The following is an 18131-nucleotide window of genomic DNA, read 5'->3' on the forward strand; positions in this document are numbered from 1 at the left end:
GACGCCGACAAACTGTCCACAGCGTGGGGGGGGGGGGGGTTGGGGAGGGGGGTCATTCCCGTTGTAATTTGTGACCTGTTGTGTGTTTCTTTTTTCAAACGCTAAATTGTTTTGAAACGGATTCTTTTTCCCGAGAGAGAAAATCCATTCCAAATGTTTCGTCGGCTGGAAGGTACTTGACGTGGCATTCAAACATGAAAGCAATTCTGTTGATTTGACGACGATCCAGGCACTCGGTAATTCACTCCAGTCAAGTTCCTCGCTGATGGGTCACCTGCTTATCGCTCGTCTGTGGTTACGATTACCGTGAACTTCACCCACCTGCATCCTGCACCCCAAGGTTGAGGATGCGGTCTAGCGGACTGACGGTTCCGTCTCGTCCACCCACCACACTGCATTCAACCACCCAACACTGCAGGTCACGGCAAGATATACGGAGATGATCTCCCGTCATAGCCTTGAACAGACTGTTGGGGGGCATCCGCTGTTAGCAGGCACATTCTATGGAGGCCGGAGCGCCACGCGATGGGGTGGGTGGCCAGCAGCCACGCCCGGCCGCCTTTGTCTCCCTAGTGGTGATGTCCACGCACCGCACAAAGTACTCATCTGAGGCTGAGTCGACCTAGGGGAGGCCCAGGAACGGATCAGATAAACGTCACTGGAACCGAACTCGGGTCGCCGGTTTCATAGCACGGCCTTAATAGGTGCTCGCTAACAGCACTTGCCCCAACCGTCGGTTCACGCTGTACGGGGAATCTTTGTGTGCGTGTGTGTGTGTGCGGCAAAGCTATTTTTGTCACGCCTTAAAAAAAAAAACAAGGAACTGAAGTGACACTTAACATTGAAAATTTGGTGTACAGTTCAGAAGAAATGTACTACAGGATTAACACGCTTTTCCTTTTAATAATTAAAAACCCATACGTGATTAATCCATCTGGTTTGGCATTCACTGATGGGTCAATTGTTTTGCAATTGGGAGGGGGGGGGGTTAAACAAAGATCGAAAAAGACCATAACCATTATCATCACGAAGTGTGCGTTCTCTCTCCCACGTGGACACCAATCCGAGTGAATTTACAGTTCCAAATTTACAGATCGCAGCAGTGAACTGTGAAGAAGCGCGTGGAAAGGTTAATGTCTGACATTGCAGAGGGAAAGGGGAAATAAAACACGTGGATTAGAGAAGATACCAAAGTTAACGCAGACATCTTGACTCAGGGTCATTGGACATTAGTGAAATATCTATAAATGGATAATCCTGTACAATGCATACTGTGTTTATTGTTAAACCATAGTTGCTGAGCCATAGGCCCAAAACGCCAGAAGGCCAGGTAACAAACAGTACCGTAAAAGTAGTGATTTATGTAACGTTGAACACATTTTTCCTTTAAATTCAGAAAGGTGAACTATATACAGATACCATCGTGGTGCAATGGAATAAACATCAGACACACCACAGGCTACGTAAACTCCGTGGTTGGTGTTTGGTAGTACTGGGAACATCGCTTATGGGTGTTTTAAAGGGTTTGTAATAAGCTGGAGGGTATCGGGCGGGGAGGGAGGGAGGGAGTGAATGAGGATGGTGGTGGTGGTTATTGTGCGAGAAGGAACACGGCTGGTTTAAAGGTGTTTGTGTAAGCTTTGGGGTAACAGAGGAAGGGAGGGAGTAGGGGATAGTGATGGTGGCGATGGTGGGGGCAGGGCTATGGTTTTTAAATGGATTTGAATAATGTGGGGGATAACAGGGAAGTGAGTGAGTGAGGATCGTGATGGTGGGAGCAGGGCTGTGGTTTTGAAAAGGGTTTGTGTAAACTGGGGGAAAACAGGGAAGTTGGTGAGGTGAGGGTAGTGATGGTGGTAGCAAGGCTATGGTTTTTTTGGTATTATAAGGTGGGGATAACAGGGAAGTGAGTGAGTGAGGATCGTGATGGTGGGAGCAGGGCTATGGTTTTTAAACGGATTTGTATAAAGTGGTGGATAACAGGGAAGTGAGTAAGTGAGGATCGTAATGGTGGGAGCAGGGCTATGGTTTTTAAAGGGGTTTGTCTAAGGTGGGGGGTGGCAGGGTAGGAGGGAGGGAGGGGAGGGGATGGGGCTGCTGGTGGTGATGGGGGATGGGTGGGGTGGGTGGCTGTAGGGATAAGGGATGGGTGTGTGTGTGTGTGCCGGGTTGGGTGCTGGGACGGAGTGGGTGGGACGAAAGTGAAGCTTGTTCGGCTGAACGTGGATCTTAGCGCAGTCGGAAGGTTGAGGCAGTGCCGTGCTGCCCATAGATTCGTCTTGTGTGTATATGAACGCGGACGGATGTACGCATAAGGTAAGCGTATACTCGCATATACAAAGACATACATACACAATGCACATATATGGTAATAGATACGAGCGGTTTCCGCACGAGAGTATATACTGCATACCGTACGGCTACAACCATCACTGTGTACACGTGTGCGTATATATACACACACACACGTAAACGTGTACAATAACTATGCAGGAATACGCGTGCAGTATATCTAGACATCCGCACACGTAGGGGATACACACACATAGAAACGTAATACATCTAAAAATATAGGTACATTTTCAAATATACATAACGCTTAAGCACAGAAGACGCGCACGCACACTCGCACAAAGACGCGAACACGAAATAAAAAAATCCCCCGTGTAGCCCACACACGCTTTTGGGGCAAGTGCTGGTTCGGCTATGGCTGTAGCGGCGTGGTCCGTATAACCACGCCCGTCCGCCTTTGTCTCCCCGGCGCTAACGTAGCCACGGGCGCACACAAAGGATAAAAGGCCACGCAAACACAACTCGTTGCGATTAAACTATATCACTGTCGAACTGCCTGCATTAAATGCCCATCGTTGCGCTTACAAAACGCACACGCGCGCACACACACGCACGCACTGCGCGTTTCCACCCAAACAGCAATGCAATAATAATAATGACACAAGGCATTTAAAACGGAGCCGAGACATGCCACGATATATCGGGCGATACGCGAGCGCGTTCGCGGAATGTCGGTTGTTAGACGGCAAACTCATGTCATCTGCTGGTCATTATAGAATATCTCTCTATCACGTTGCGTTCGGTTATTAACTACCGCTGCCTACGGCAAACATAATGACAGAGGGCATTTAAACGGACCAAGATTAATCGAGCCGCATGTATATAAGGCAGCTGTCTCATCGGCTCGTGGATATCAATAGACGATAGCATGAAACTAATATCGTCAGCCAGTCTGTACTATATTTGATGCATATTCACTACTGCTATAGACTGTGCACGGTGAATACGTTTTTTTTGTATTCCGGGTAATTAATTTCATGAGCTGTCCATTGTAGTATTCTCATACGCGCGCGCGTGTGTGTTAGACTAGTGTATTGTTAAGTGGCTCGTGGCGCCTTGCCTGCTATTACATTACATTCACACCATGTCGGTATTATATAGCATTGAGCGAATGTAGACACAACAGAGTGGCGCGTTTACTCGAAATGGGGGGGGGGGGAGATACGATTTGTGATTGTGTTTGGCCACTAACTGCTGCTGCTGCAGCTGATAATGATGATGGTGACGACGATGGAGACTCGGATGTTGGAAATATCATCTTGATTGCGACGCTGATGATGGCAACAATTGCTGATATCACACTGCAGTGACATCGGTATAATTAAAATAATTGATATCGTTGATATCGTAATACGAGTCTGGGATAAGGCTCCATATTCTGGATCATTTTTCTCGAATTGGACCTCTCTGGTATTGTCTATGGGATGGTTAGATGTGGGTGGTGTTGATGGTGGTCGCGGCGGCGGCGGCGGTGGTGGTGGTGAAGGTCTGATAGAAACGAGGACGGGAGACGGCTGGACGCATGGCTTGCAATCTGCGGTCGCACAAGCATGTCCAGTGAACACTACGACAGTGGAGATGACTGGGAAATCGGAGTGGGCGATCTGATCATTGACCTCGACGCTGACTTGGAGAAGGATCGTCAGCAGAAGCTGAAGGAGCAGCAGCAGCAGCAGGAGACTGCGAGCAGCAGCGGCATATCGCCTTCCGGGAATAATCGCAAGAATAGACACAACAGAAAACATACGAACAAAACGAAGGGCTTCTCTGAGAGCGAGTGCAGCGGGGATATCGTGGACGCAGGAAGCGGCGTGGGCTCGGTAATTGTGGACAATAAGGACTCTGATCAAGCGACAGACATGAAGTTGATCAATAACAACAGCAGCAGCAGCGCCTCTGAGAAGACTGGGCGTGTGAAGGCGAATAAACGAAACAACAAGACCTCGAAGGCCAGGAACTGTCGACCACTGTCTCCTGAGCAAGGCGCTCTGGCTGAAACTGTCTCAACAACCACCCCCACATCCACGATCACAACCACCACCAGCAGCAGCAGCAGCAGTCCCACCACCACCACGACGAGTGAAAGCGCTGTCCCATCCAGCCCACAGACACTTGGAAGAGTTGGAGGTCGCGCATCTGGGAGCTCGAACAAGCGAGACAAAGCTAAGAAGAGCCTAAGTGCTGGTGGACAACATAGTTCGATTGACGATGACAATGATGGTGGTGGTGGCAGCAGCGGTGGTGGAGATAGTGGTGGTGACAATGTCAACCATCAGCATACTTCTAATCGTGGAAGCGGTGTCAATGGAGCTCTGTTGGATGATTCGGCCGAGGATAAGACGGTGTCTCTGCGGGAAAGCTGCGTGGATGTTTCGATGATGGACTTGAGAAATGAAGATGAATCTCAGTCCAACTCGAAGACTGCCAAGACTGGATTGGTAAGTGCTTTCAAACACTTCACCGTCGTCATCATCTCACGATCATTTACATATTTTGAGATGGGATTTAAAAATATATATTTACGGGACCCGAACTCTCAAAACTCATTTAAAAAAATATATACATTTGGCCAATTCTCTTAAAAAAAATATACGTTGCTTGCGGATATAAACTGGGCGCTTGTGGCCAACTAAATTCCACACGCGCGCGCGCGCGCCCACACAAATAACGTAAAAAAATACTAACATGTCAGCAAACCTGCTTTCAAGACCCACAACATAATCAAACTATACAATAGATGCCGCCATACCATTCCTACACGTGCCTATAACCATGATACATTGTTGGCATGTACGAGCACATTTTGTTTTAAATGTATAATGCAGTTCAATTTTTATTTAAATCTTTCGTGACTGCAGGGATTCATATTCTTGGTTCTTTCGGTAAAGTCACGTAGAAGGGAAACAAAAAAAATCGCTATCTGTGGTGCTAACGTTAAAAAAACCACCACTTTTTTCAAATTTTCTTGCTGTGGCTTTCACACCTGCTGATGATGATTGCTTGTGTTGCAGTCGAAACGTCGTGATAATTTTATTGTTTTATATTTTTATTATTTTATTGTTTCCCTTCTACGTGACTTTACCGAAAGAACCAAGAATATGTTTAATGCAGTCCAGGAGAATCAACGTCAATGCACCAAGTCAGTACTGTACAGTATATTTCGGTCAACATTGCGCCTTTGTGAATTCACAACATCATACAAGCAAGAAGATAATTGCCAATATCTGTCTAAATTAAATTAAAGAACACGTGTAATTTAGCCATGTTCAGAAAATTAAGTGGGCCTCGACAGGGCATGTCATGAGTACAGATGATGATGATGGCCCGGTAATGATCACGTCCAAGAGAACATCCACCGTGGAGACGTCGTGATGAAATCAGCTCGGGTGCGTGGTGGCATTATTAATAATAACATGCAATCGCATGGTCGTGAGAGATTGCGTGGGTTTGGGGGTGGGGGGGAGGTTCTTTATCCATCCAGCGGTGGATTGACCATGACGGATGATGAACTGTCTGCAGCATGTGAGCGAGCCTGTTGAGTCAACAACGTCTCTCGCAAATAAATGCCACGGTAAGGATTATATACTGTGTGCTCCTGCTATTAGTAAGTATATATAGCATTGTTGATTCTGGTGTATTCGTTTATTGGATTATTTCAATGGAAACACTGGGAAAGCTGTCAATGCCAGCCAATGTTTTCTTTTGCGGTCGGGTAACGTTTGCGTGGGGACAGTAAAAATGATGCTGCCCCCACCCGCTCCTCCTCTGTATTGTTTGCCATGGAATTTGTATCACCCCTCCCCACCCCCCCGTTCGTCTTGTTCAGTCGTCTTGCGACAGCTCTCCCGAGTCGAGCATTCTGGGCTAATTTTAGCGAGCGAGCAAAGGCACACATTGCACCGAGCAAAAGGCGTGGTTACAAAAAAAAAATCCAACACACAAACCCACTTGGGAGCATCCCAAGTGCTAATTAACTTAAATAGCAAAAGGCACACATGTTAACAAGGGACATCTAATCTCAGACCTCTCATAAATGTCCTTGGAGCTGTACTGTTATTATGTTTGGCAGCGAGTGTGTGTGTGTGTAAGTGCATGGCGTGGTGGTGTGGCCACCCACCCCCTCGTGTGCCGTTCCGGCCTTCATAGGCGCTCGCTAACAGACATTGCGCCTACAGTCTGTTAAGGTTATACGGGGTGTCTTTGCCTGGCGTGGTGCTGGCCACCTCACCCCCTGGTGTGCAGTACCGGCCTTCATAGGTGCTCGCTAACACCACTTGCTCCTCCATTCTGTTGCGGTTATACTGGGGATCTTTGTCTTTGTGCGGATATGCGAGTGGTGGCAAAGTGGTTTACAAGCTGCGCTACAATCACCAGTGACCCTGGGTTAGACTCCCCAATGGCGAGGCATCACATTAATTGGTGGGAAGTTGGTAACTGGACCTCTGTGGGTCTCGGTCGGGTTGACTCGGCCTAGAATAAATACCCCCCGAACGTTGTGTATGCAAGGGTGGGGTGTGGGAGACAATGGTGGCTGCAGTGAATGTGGAGATTACCATACCCCTTACCCCTGATGCATGCGGTGCCAGCCTGAATCGGTAGCTCACTTAACGGCACACTTGGACAATTTAGGTGCGCAAAAAACGTGATCCGAAAAATGTTGAAAGTCCTTCCCTTCCTGTCAATGACGGCGTAAGAAATCTGTAATTATTTTTTGTGTGTGTAATTAACCTGTCGCATTTTAATTACCTGCTATATTACGTGTAGGCTCAATCAAGTGGCAACTTGATGACCCTGTGGTCCGGGAGGGGGGAGGGGAGCTCCTTTTTTTTGGTGGCGAGTCAAGATTGGAAAACAAAAGTGTTTATTTTTAAACTGCACGCAAGGAAATGTCCCGTGCCCTGCATTCAAACCCATCCCTCGATTTAGTTTTTTTTATATTCTACAAAAAAAATGACATCTCTTTTTGAAAGCGACCTTGTGGAGATAACATTTCGAGTATTTCACAATGGCACACATGCCATTTGTAAATGGCAGATACACAAACGCACGCACGCACGCATGTCCTCCTGACACAATGCTTAAACCGCTTCTTGTCAATGTGCGACTCGAGCGCAGCCCACCGCCGCTAATGCGACGTTCCGCGCCGCAATGGGGATGCGCTTTTTTGGGTAGTCTCCGATTTTATTTCGTGACAGATTTGAGAAGCGTTCACGTCGGGCCCCAAACAAACCACCGCGTCTATAGGCCGCATGCGAGCCGTAGATTTAATTTGGCTTATTGTGATGATCGGTAGGCAGGGGGGAACAATCAATTCGTGGCATTTTTTTGCTTGATTGAGTGAGAGCTGTGTAATTATTTTGATCCCAATCAAATACATTGGCTTTTGTGCATGGTAAAGGAATGTATTTCGCTTCTAAGCAAGAACCTAGAATTGGTTTGAATTCGTTCATATGTTTCTACCCTTTGGAAGCATGTGTGTGACGAAATAATATATTATTTAGCCGCTTTAACACAGCTATATACAAACAGCAGTGTCTTTTTTTACGGAGAGAAATGTCTTTCCATGATGACAAAAAAGATACCCCAGACTGACGTATCCTGCTGGGTGGCCCTTGTGGTTAAAGCACTTGGCTCTCAGCTGGAAAGTTGCAGGTTCAAATACCGGTCAGGGGTAGACTTTAACCAATCATCGTTTTGTGTGATTTGCTAAAAAAAAAACACGTTTACCGAGGAAGTGGTTACGACACACCAGCTGCATGGCGCTCAACGCGTCGCGTTATGACCCACACAAACCCGAGTTTGATTCTCGGTCAATGCTAACGTCGGGGGCAAGTCATCTGAAGCGGTGTCTCTCAACCCCCTCGCCTGCCACTTGGTGTCCCTTGTCAAGACTGGCTTCTGCCAAATGTGGAATGTCCATCACTGGCTCGGGGGGCCCCACCATCGGCGATCTTCTGCCCCATGCTCATTTTAAGCATCGGAACACATTTCCACGAGTAAAAAAAAAGAGTAATCGTCATAAATACCCTCGCTAGCAAGTGTGGAGGACGAATATCATGCATTCAGATATCCACAATTTTACACAACTTATCTGGAACAATCGGATTAACTTCGCTTATCCGGATTTAGCAGATATACAGGAGTTGGAAATTTATTTCCCTACGTACATGCTGAGAAGAATATGACCGTCCAAGATCCACGGATAATAGGATGAAATTGCTGTTGAACTCCACTTGTCTGCAAAACATTTGCGGATAACAAGAAGCCGTTCCACAATGCCGAATGGGAACATCCGCAGATGATTGCGGATAGCAGGTAGAATGGGACAGCGAATTTAGTGGGACTGTTTGTGGACCGCACAACTGTCGCGGGTAATAGTATCGCGGATAAAAGGAATTCCTACACTCCACGACTGTTTCCGTTCTATTGAAAACAAACACTCTACCTCGGTACACAATCATTGTTCGATTTTAAAATTGTCGGGCCTGTGCGTGCGCGCGCGTGCGCGCCTTCGGCATTTGTCTGCGGGATCATCTCTTAATACTCTGGAAAGATTGAGGGAGTGGTTGTGGAGGGGTGGGGGGTGCTGGAGAGAGAGAGAGCAAAGGGGGCTTGATAAGACATTTGCACAGCATCCAAAAAAAGACAGCGAGTTGTGTTCTAAATCACTGTCGAAAAGACATCGCAGTTTGCCAGTGGCGTTGTTTTTTTTTTCGCGGTGTGTTAAAATATTGTTTCCGAGGAATGTTGACGAATGCTGGAAGATGTTGGGTTAACCCCTTTGCTAAACATTGTGGGGTTTTTTTCTACCCCCCCCCACCACCACCACCACCCCCTTTGCAACACTGTACAAGGCTGCTCGATGGAAATTGAAGGAGAGTGATCTTTCCTTTGTGCTCGGAGCCGTTTTAAAGTAAAACCGTGCCACATGAGAGAGAGAGAGAGAGGAGAGAGGGAGAGGGGAGGGCTCCTCTATTTTTTCTTTATTCCCTCGACGTTTCTTTTGTCCCCGGTGCAGCTTTTCTTTGAAAACTTTAGCTGCTCTGTGCAGGTTTTTTTTCTCCCCTCGCTCTCTTTCTCTCTCTCTCTGTGTGTGCGCGCCGAATTTTGCCCTGCAGCGATATATGGAGGCAGATGGCAATAAAGTGGGGAAAAAGGAGAAACGCAAGCACGCGCGCGCGCGCGCGCACACACGCATTCGAAATCAACCAAAGGTCTAAGTTTAACAAGATGTATTAAGCCGTAACCTTTTTGAGGAAAGGTGTCGCTGTTCATGGATTAAGAGCAATGGAAGCCTACTTTTTTTGTGACGAGACAACAGCTGGTGGTTTGCGTGGCGTGGCGGGGAACGGTGGCGCGGCGGTTAATGCACTCATCTGCGAAACCCACCGTCCTGATAAGAATCCGATTCCCCCCCCACTACCACCACAAACGGGCATCATCGGCGACTGATATCCGAACCATGGCCGTGTCCTTCCCAAGATCGATTCGGCCTTAAATGAGAGAGACAAAGGTGGCCGGCGTCGTGTGCCGTGCTGGCCTTTGCAAGTGTTTTTTTAATTTTATTTTATTTTACCAGGTAAGGCCCACTGAACTATACTAGCTCCTTTTTTTCAGAAGCGAGCTGGCCATCACAAAAGATGAGCCCAACGAAGTGGCTTGTCGTGCATGTGTTTAGACGTCAGACGCTCTAAACGCGTGTTTCTAAAAGCTTACCAGCACTTGCCCCCCAAACAGCCTCTCTCTATGCTATGCGCGGGTGATCTTTGCCTCTCGCACGCGGTGCGTACGTCAATCGGGTCCGTGTGTGTGTGTGTTTTTGAAGCCCCAAAAACAGCTGGCAAGACTGCACCTGTTGCAACTAAACTTGGCAGGCCCGTGAGCCAGTGGCGTTTGGAAAGGTTTGCTCGATTTTATGTTTTTTTCTTGCATTGGGCCGGATCAATTGTTACTCTGCCTGGCAGCAGCGTCGTTTGTCTCCTGTTTTGTCAACAAAAGTTTGCCTTTGGCCAAACTTCGGTAATAAGGTGTTTTACTGCAACTCGGGCGCTCATAAAACTTATCTGCAGCCAGTGTGCGGTTGTAATCTACTGCTGGAATCGGATTACAAAAGGCGGGTGCTGTTAATTCAGATTTATTTTTAACAGTTCAGTATTTTCTGTCCCTCCGCGGTGGTTGATAAGTTGAGCGAGGTAGAATCTGGCTGTTAAGCAGCGCTGTATGCGAGCAGAGTTCTAATACAAGCAACGGATGCCGTACGTTATCACACTGGTGGGAGAGGAGGGTGGTGGGGGGGGGCAAATGGCAACTTCTGATATAAGCAACACTGATTCAATATATTAGCCTTACTCCCAAGTGGTGTGCTTATATCCAGCTTCTACTGACCACTTTTGTGGGACGTCAACAGTGGCTGCCATTTTTGCTGTACTTGCCCGTGCCATATGAATGTGGAATTTCCACCACTGGCTCTGCGCTGTAAAAGAGAGCTGATTGTTGCTGAGTGATTTGATTTTTAGTGGGAAGTCGCCGTTTTTTTTTCCTCCTCGCTCCTGTGCAATCGGTAAAAAAAATTACCATATACCTGTTAATTATTTTGATCACTTAATTAATAATATTAATACAAAAAAACTGCAATTATTCAAAGGGGGAAAATTATGCTGTCATCAGCTTAAGAATGTGTGAGAGAAACATACACTGCATGCAGGGCACGAGGAAATGTTCGGAACATTTAATGCTTTAAGTCTCTCGCAAAAATAAAAAATCTTTGCACGAAACTATTCCCAACTCTCGTAACATTTTAAGGGGAATGGAAATGGGGCGACAGCATTTTCTAAAAGGCCTCCTATCATTAGCGCGAAGAATAATTTTTATGTCATGGCTTTTATTATCGAGGGTCAAAGGTCATTGGTTGTACAAGGTACAATCAAACCCCATAGGTCTCTTGATCCTTCTGATCGCAACGAGCCCTTGCCTCATTACGATGACAATTACGAACCGTGAGTGCCGTGACTTTGACAGGTGGACAAATTAAGACCGTCGCATATATAGTTGCTGTAAAGCCGATGATCGTAATCCTGCAATCTATATCACTTATATGTGCTGTTAAACCAGTTTTTTTATACTGTACAAGTGCGCGTCCATCGTTTTCAAAATCTCAAATGCCACCTTTGCTCACGCGCCGGCAGTACACAGCCGCCACTGAATTAAACCGGGAAGAAAAATCCCGCACATGCATGGACTCCGTGACACTTTGCTGGGAAGTGGTTTTTAATTGGCGATAATAACCTCGCCTTCCGAGCTGCGCCACGAGGCGACGTCGCGAGATGACGCGACGCCTCGCGAAGTCATGGGGAGGTGAGGTGTGCGGTGTCATTGTCCAGGCCGAAAAATCTGTTTTCCATTTTTAGTGCTGTTTTTTTTAAATTCCTAGGTTTTTGGGTAACCCGTTGATCTATCAACGTGATCGGTTTTGTTGTTGTTACGGGATAAGTCTTTTTAAAAGCGGCATTTTATTGGTCGTCCTTTAAAAATTATAGCGACGCCACGCTGCAGATGGATGGCCGGACGGCGCCAATGCAATAGTGCTTCGCGACCGTGGTTGGAGAGTGTTTCAAAGCAGCCGTTCAAGTGCTGTAACATAATGTTTTGGTCTATCTGTATCAACACAAGGTCAAACGTGTTGGCGCGTGAGGACTTTGCTTCTAATTAGACCAAGACGTTTCATTTCACATGGGCAATTGCATATCATCAAAGCAAAGGCGGCTGTCGACAAGCGGGGGATTCGGGAAGTGATTAAAAGTTGGCCTAACGAATGCGGTACTTTGTTTAATAAGCCCCGCAGTGGCTGTGAGGCCACGAGGGGAAAAAAATAAAGAGTGGTGCTGTGGTTTACAAGGTCCCACGTTTTTATATTAAAATCTCCTGCACACTACAATACGAGACCTACGTTGTCCAAATTGAATAGAGGGGAAAAAAAAATGGTCTCACGTGCTCCGGCTTGCCCCATAAATTATGCCGTTGCAGTGTAATGCGTAATCAAGTCCAAGTCTGCGCGTCTGCCAGCTCAAGTGAGTCGTGTGGGAAGGAGGGGGGGGGGACACATATCTCCGTCCATGGCCCTGAAACAAGCGGTGGAAATTCTACGTTCCCATGACGGCGGCCAGGTTTTCCCGCAGGACGGCCGATGGTGTTGCTCCTGCCGTGCGGAAAGTGGTGGTCGTGTTGATAGTTCCCAAAGGGTCAATCGGCTGAGTTGCACATTTTTATTCTTAACACTGACAAGTACATATAAAAATAACACGCCTCCTCTTTGACTGTATACGCAGGGGAAAATGCTATTAACGTGAACCGAGTAAGGTCGGCGTGGGGACGCGAGGGGGCGGCGTGGACATCGCTATGCCTGGCCGCCTTTCTCTCTGCAAGCCATGAAGGATGACAAGATGAATCATGAGCTGCATTACCGGTTTTTTGGATTAATTTTGAGTAGTATGAAAATAAGGCCCGGATACAACGTTTGGGATAATTTTTCTTTTGGGTTTTCGGATAGATCAACAACAACAAAAAAGCGGCGCGACATCATTCAATTGTGTCACTTGAAAATGAAATCGCTTCCGTGGCATTGGGTGACATCACTATTGTGAGCACGCGGATACGTTGAATTGTTACGTAATAATGAGATGAAAATCCTCCCCCCAAAAAAATTCTGAAATCGTCTTTCAGAAGCCAAACATTCGAAATGTATTATTTTTTAATTCCTGAAGCTCATCTTTAACGAGCTGACCTCGTACACGGTTTAATCAGTTGACCCGACCCCCCCCCCCCACCCCCATACAATAATTTAACATGGGACCTTCCCTTTTCTGGTAACAAGACAGGTGTTAAGATGTTCAACACGCAATGGATACCTTCTTGCAAGTCATCAAGTTTACATTTAACCACACGTCCTTGCGGGGTGAACATGGAAACAAACATGCTCTTATTAAGATAGGCATTGTCTTTTGAAACTGAGTGGCCTCCACCATTTACTTTGATACTGACAAAAAGGGTGCCACAATTTTGGGACCTTCCGATCTGGGAACCGTGCATGCTGACCACTGCGCCACCCACCCGGCCTCGTGGAAATGATTTAATTAGTACATAATAATAATAGTTTCATTTTATAGAGCGCCATTCGTGCAATTGCATCCCACAACGCTGCGCATCAATTAGCCAGTCGCCTTACACAGACGATACAAAAGCAAAACCTCTCCGCTTGCCCAGAAAAATCATAAACTAATAGGTGAATGCATAAATGACAAGGGGCGGGGGGAAAAAAAAAATAACGGATCGGCAACTGGCATCTCGTTAACGCGGCTGTCGAATGTCGGTCTATGGCACGGAAACCCTGCCAGCGTAGGTCGAGACTTTTCGCCGGCGCTCTCGGCCGTGACTGCCGCCAGACTGAAATTCATACGAGCTTTTTAGGCAGGCCCGAGATTGCTTGGGGTCCTCGCCACCTCGAGGTGAGGCTTTATCTGTGGCGCGCGACAGCTCCACGTTACTTATAGTCAAGTGCACTCCGATTGCTTCGGAGCAGTTTGGCCTGGGGGGGGGGGGGGCTTTCTCCCCCCCCCCTCTCTCTCTCTCTCGCAGTGGTTGAGAAAGGTCACGGGGTATCTTATGGGGATGTCACGTTTGCCGGCGGCGGCCGTGTCAGTAAGCGCCGTGTCACGGTAATGTTACGTTCGCCTGCGATGGTGCAGCACCGTTTGTCAATCCGCTGCTGGATGAGGTTTGAGGTTTCCTCTCCACCGTGCCCTATGCGTGGGGCTCGTGGCGGCTATTTGATCCCTACTTTGGGCATGCTTGTTCCGGTGTGCGTTGGTGAAAGAGGTGGGGGGTAGGGTGGGTGAGCGTGTGGGTGATGCTTTGGTTCCCTCCCACAAACCAAACACTCGATAATGGGATTGGCCAAACATCCCATTTCAGGTCCCTATTGATAGAGTCTTAAGTCTCGGGAAGGCTTTCTTGAATTCAACAAAGGGTATTATAGACATTGTGCTTATTAATTGTATGATCTTCAATACAGTATACAAATAAGTCAATGGTATTTGGTGATGCTGCAATGGCAGGGGTGCACAGGCACAATTAACACACAAAATGAATTATTAACACCGCCTTAAAAACACACACAATAGCCATTTTTTTTAAAAAAATACGGCAATGGCTTGCTATTAAACGAGCAAAATGGGGCTACGCTCAGCCAGTCGTGGGAATTCCACATTCTCAGAGTGGGAGCCCAGTCCATCCATTGGGACAAGCGCTGTCTCCACCGATGTTGATGCTGCTCATTCTCATCAAGCTTGGTGGGGGGGGGGGGGGGAGGTTGATGGGCTCGACCTCTGAACCTGGGGATTTTAAAATCGTGACCTCCGATCGTGAGCCGAGTGCTCTGACCTCCGAAACAAGCATTGGCTCTCCTGGTCACTAAAAACCCCTTTAAACCCACGGTCGCGTAACGCTTTAAGTGGCGGGTATGAAAATTGGACGTAACCGCATTGTCAGGAATGCCTTGAACAAGATGCCGATGCTTTACATTTCATGTCGGAGCCCCCCCCCCCCCCCCCCACGATGCAGTTGTTAAATTACATCCCGTGATCTTGATCGATCTCCCAGAGAAAAGAGGGAGGCTGGGTGGGGAAGGGGGGGGTGGTAAACGGGAGCGATGGGAGCTTGAGTGAGGAGGAATGGAGAGAGAGAGAGGGAGTTCCTTTGTTGGAAGGAGGGGAAAAACACACATCTACTTGAGTTTTTATGGATTTTCAGCATTTTGGTTTCCTGGAAATGTACAAGTTGGCTTACCGCTGGTGTAATGGAATGGCTGCTTTGTATGAGCAATGGGTGCGTGTGCCGTGTTTGTTTGCCTTGCCGTTGTTGCATCGCTAAGTTATTCACATTCGTTGAGTAATTTCTGTCTGCGTGCTTCGTGCATGAACTTTTAAATTGCGTTCCGAAAAGCGAAAGCCGCTCCTGAAATTCCCCAGCCGCACGTTCTGCAAAAATTAATAATGCCTCCCTTTCCAATCGGAGACTCGTTAGCCGCTGGTAGGGAAATTCCACATTCATATGGCAAGCGCCAGTGAAGCCGCAGGACAGCCCTTGGTGATTGAATGAATCGAGTGGTGCAGCCTCGACATACGGTCCTCATTTTGCTGATCCTGAAATGGACGGTGATCATTTTAATGACAAGTCGGGCTGTGTTAACTGAGATAAAGAATTTAACGTTAACCCGATTACTTTCAACTCACGATCCTTTGTTAAACCAAATAAGCAATACTTTACCATGCATTATCAGCATCAGCTACGATCATTCCACTGCGAGATGAAAGCCTTCCCAAGCCATCGCCCATCTCTCGCGGTTCTGCAGTCTAACGATCCATCCGGTACCCGCACATAAGCTCATTTCATTGCTCCCTCTCCACTGTGGATATCGTCTCGGGTGTGTTTCCATCCTTTTGATGCCCATTAGAGACGGCGTATTCACTGTTAAGACTTGCGCAGGACATTGCAAGAGTGCAAAATGGCCTTACCAATACGTAATTATTCGATTACAGTGTTAGGCTATGCTCGCATATATTCACACGTGTTTTTTTTTACGGAGGTGCCGTAGCATAGTTGTTGGCACACTCTGCTGCATGAATCTGAAGACCTGGGCTCGATTCCCACTCCCGGTTAACATTGGTGGCAAAATATTCGAAAATTCCTGGGCCCTCCCCTACGCGTGTATCCAAGAAAGCCTCAAATGAGTCTCAGGACTCCCATTTACAGGAGGGGGGTCCTGCTTTGGGATGGTTGGCCATTGTTTAGTTTCATGTGTCCTTACAGTCTGGTCAGACTATACTTGGGTGGGGGGGGGAGGAAATCTTTGTCTCTGTTTATGCAACAGAGACACATTATTAGGGCCAATAACAATTGCCAAAGCTCAAGTGACAAGCTCGGGTCACGTGGCTCCGTTTTTTTACTGGAGCCGAGTCAATAGCTTGTCAAAGTAGATATCATTCCTCTCCTCTGGCAGCAAACATCGATACTGAGTAAACGGTAAACGTGGATATTGTGCTGTAGCAAAATATTGCTGTGCCGGGGGGAGGCGAGCGGTGGCACAGTGGTTGGTGCAACTGCACTCGGACTAACCCGAGTTCGGTTTCCCGGCCATGACTAACATCGTTGTGTTAGCGCTTGGTGCACAGCCTATAACGCTCTCCATTACCAGGTAGTCTCTGTTAACCAGGCTCAAACCTGCTTGGCGTTGAAGATCCGACTACTTCGCGTGTGTCTCCGCATGGTCTGACCGTGGGTAAAATCACGTTCCAAAGTGCAGCATAAAATATTTTAAGTACAGCTCCAGATTTTTGTTGGAGGGTAATTTTGCAAGCTGACACGTGTGTGCTTTCAAATGGAATGTGTGAACACCGACAAGCCGCGAGTATATTTTATGTATGCGGCTGATTTATTTTATGACTGCCAAGACGCCCGTCGCAGACTTTGGGTGGTGGGGGTGAATCAGCTGTAAAATAAACGAAGCAGTCAGAGCTGTCTCTGCACTAAGTGTATCTTCGTGCAGATTAGGGGGAAGCGAGACCTGAGAGACAGCGAGACGCAGAGATGGAGAGTGAGAGAGAGGGAGAGGCGGAAGAGAGACGCATATAGTGTGAGGCACATCGTGATGGACACACCACGTGATGGCAAGAGCGATAGACAGACGGCGAGCGAGAGAGAAAGACAAAGGCACACATGCACGCAAAGGCAGGGAAAAAAAACACAAGGAGACAGACATACGGAGAAACAAAGAGCAAGATATATGAAGAGACGGACGGAGAGACTGGAAGAGACATTGAGTGGCGTAGAGTGAGATGCAGAGGAAGTCGCCGAGAGAGACGGGAAAAAGCCAGAGAGTGACGCACTGGCACACTGACAAGCAGAGGACATTCACAGAGAGACACGGGGATTGTACATTGTAATGACTGTCATGTGTACAGTATAAACATCAATTTAAATGTTGCAGTGCGTACCTCCGTGATTCACAACCGTGAAACGCCACAACCTGCTTGCTTGGCTGTGAGGTAGGAGCTGTCAGGAGATGGCAGTCCAGCAGGTGGGTCTTTGAACCTATATTTATGGAGCTTGAGTGTTTATTGCTTTTGAGAAACATTATGGGGTGTTTCCCTTCCACGTGCAATGCATCGTTAAAATTCGGGAAATGGCCAAACATCTCAATGCGAGACCCTCTTGAACAATAAATGTGTTTGTAGGATTCCAAGCTTTTTTTTCCTGGATATACAACAGTCGTGGATTTAAATAGACGTTTTGTGGCGTTGGAGATTTTGATTAACTATGGGAATTTCATTCCGTATCATTTGGTCCTGTCCAAGACCAAAAAATGTAATAACGGTTAAATTGCTGACTTTAGGAGGTGTGCTGACCTAAAAAAAACAAATCCCAACAGCCCATTTAGAATTGCAAAACAGAATTTTATCTCTAGTGCCGCACGGATTTTTTTTTTGTAAATGAAGAAGTCACAAATCCTCCATCCACAGCAGAAATACATTTTGGGGGGGAGGGGAGGGGGGTAAAATCACCTGTTTTTTTAAAGGAAATATTCCGCACCGCGTGAAAATTGAAGATGATTTTGAGGGTTCTCCCGTGAGTTTTGCATGTTGGGCTTTTTTTTCTTCTTCTCCCAAGCGAAATGTGAGTTGCAAAAATGAAAATGTTTGGCTCTTGGCGTTTACCCCCCCCCCCTG

General features: G+C 47.2%; 1 protein-coding gene across 2 annotated transcripts in view; it reads left to right on the forward strand.

Moving 5' to 3' along the window:
• Positions 1-2166: 2166 nt before the first annotated feature.
• LOC116950759 (zinc finger protein 608-like) overlaps positions 2167-18131 on the forward strand; it is an 87255-nt gene continuing 71290 nt past the window's right edge. Inside the window, exons 1-2 of one of the 2 annotated variants that reach the window (XM_032968793.2) lie at positions 2167-2316; positions 3839-4790. In XM_032968793.2, the coding sequence (XP_032824684.2) occupies positions 3903-4790 (888 nt within the window). In that variant the 5' untranslated portion in view covers positions 2167-2316; positions 3839-3902. Of the gene's footprint in view, positions 2317-3784; positions 4791-18131 lie in introns of both variants that reach the window. The other variant, XM_076073071.1, reaches the window with a different exon arrangement.

Source organism: Petromyzon marinus, chromosome 40 (genome assembly GCF_048934315.1).
Source record: "Petromyzon marinus isolate PM22_M1 ecotype Great Lakes invasive population chromosome 40, UKy_Petmar_22M1.pri1.0, whole genome shotgun sequence".
Lineage (NCBI taxonomy): Eukaryota > Metazoa > Chordata > Hyperoartia > Petromyzontiformes > Petromyzontidae > Petromyzon > Petromyzon marinus.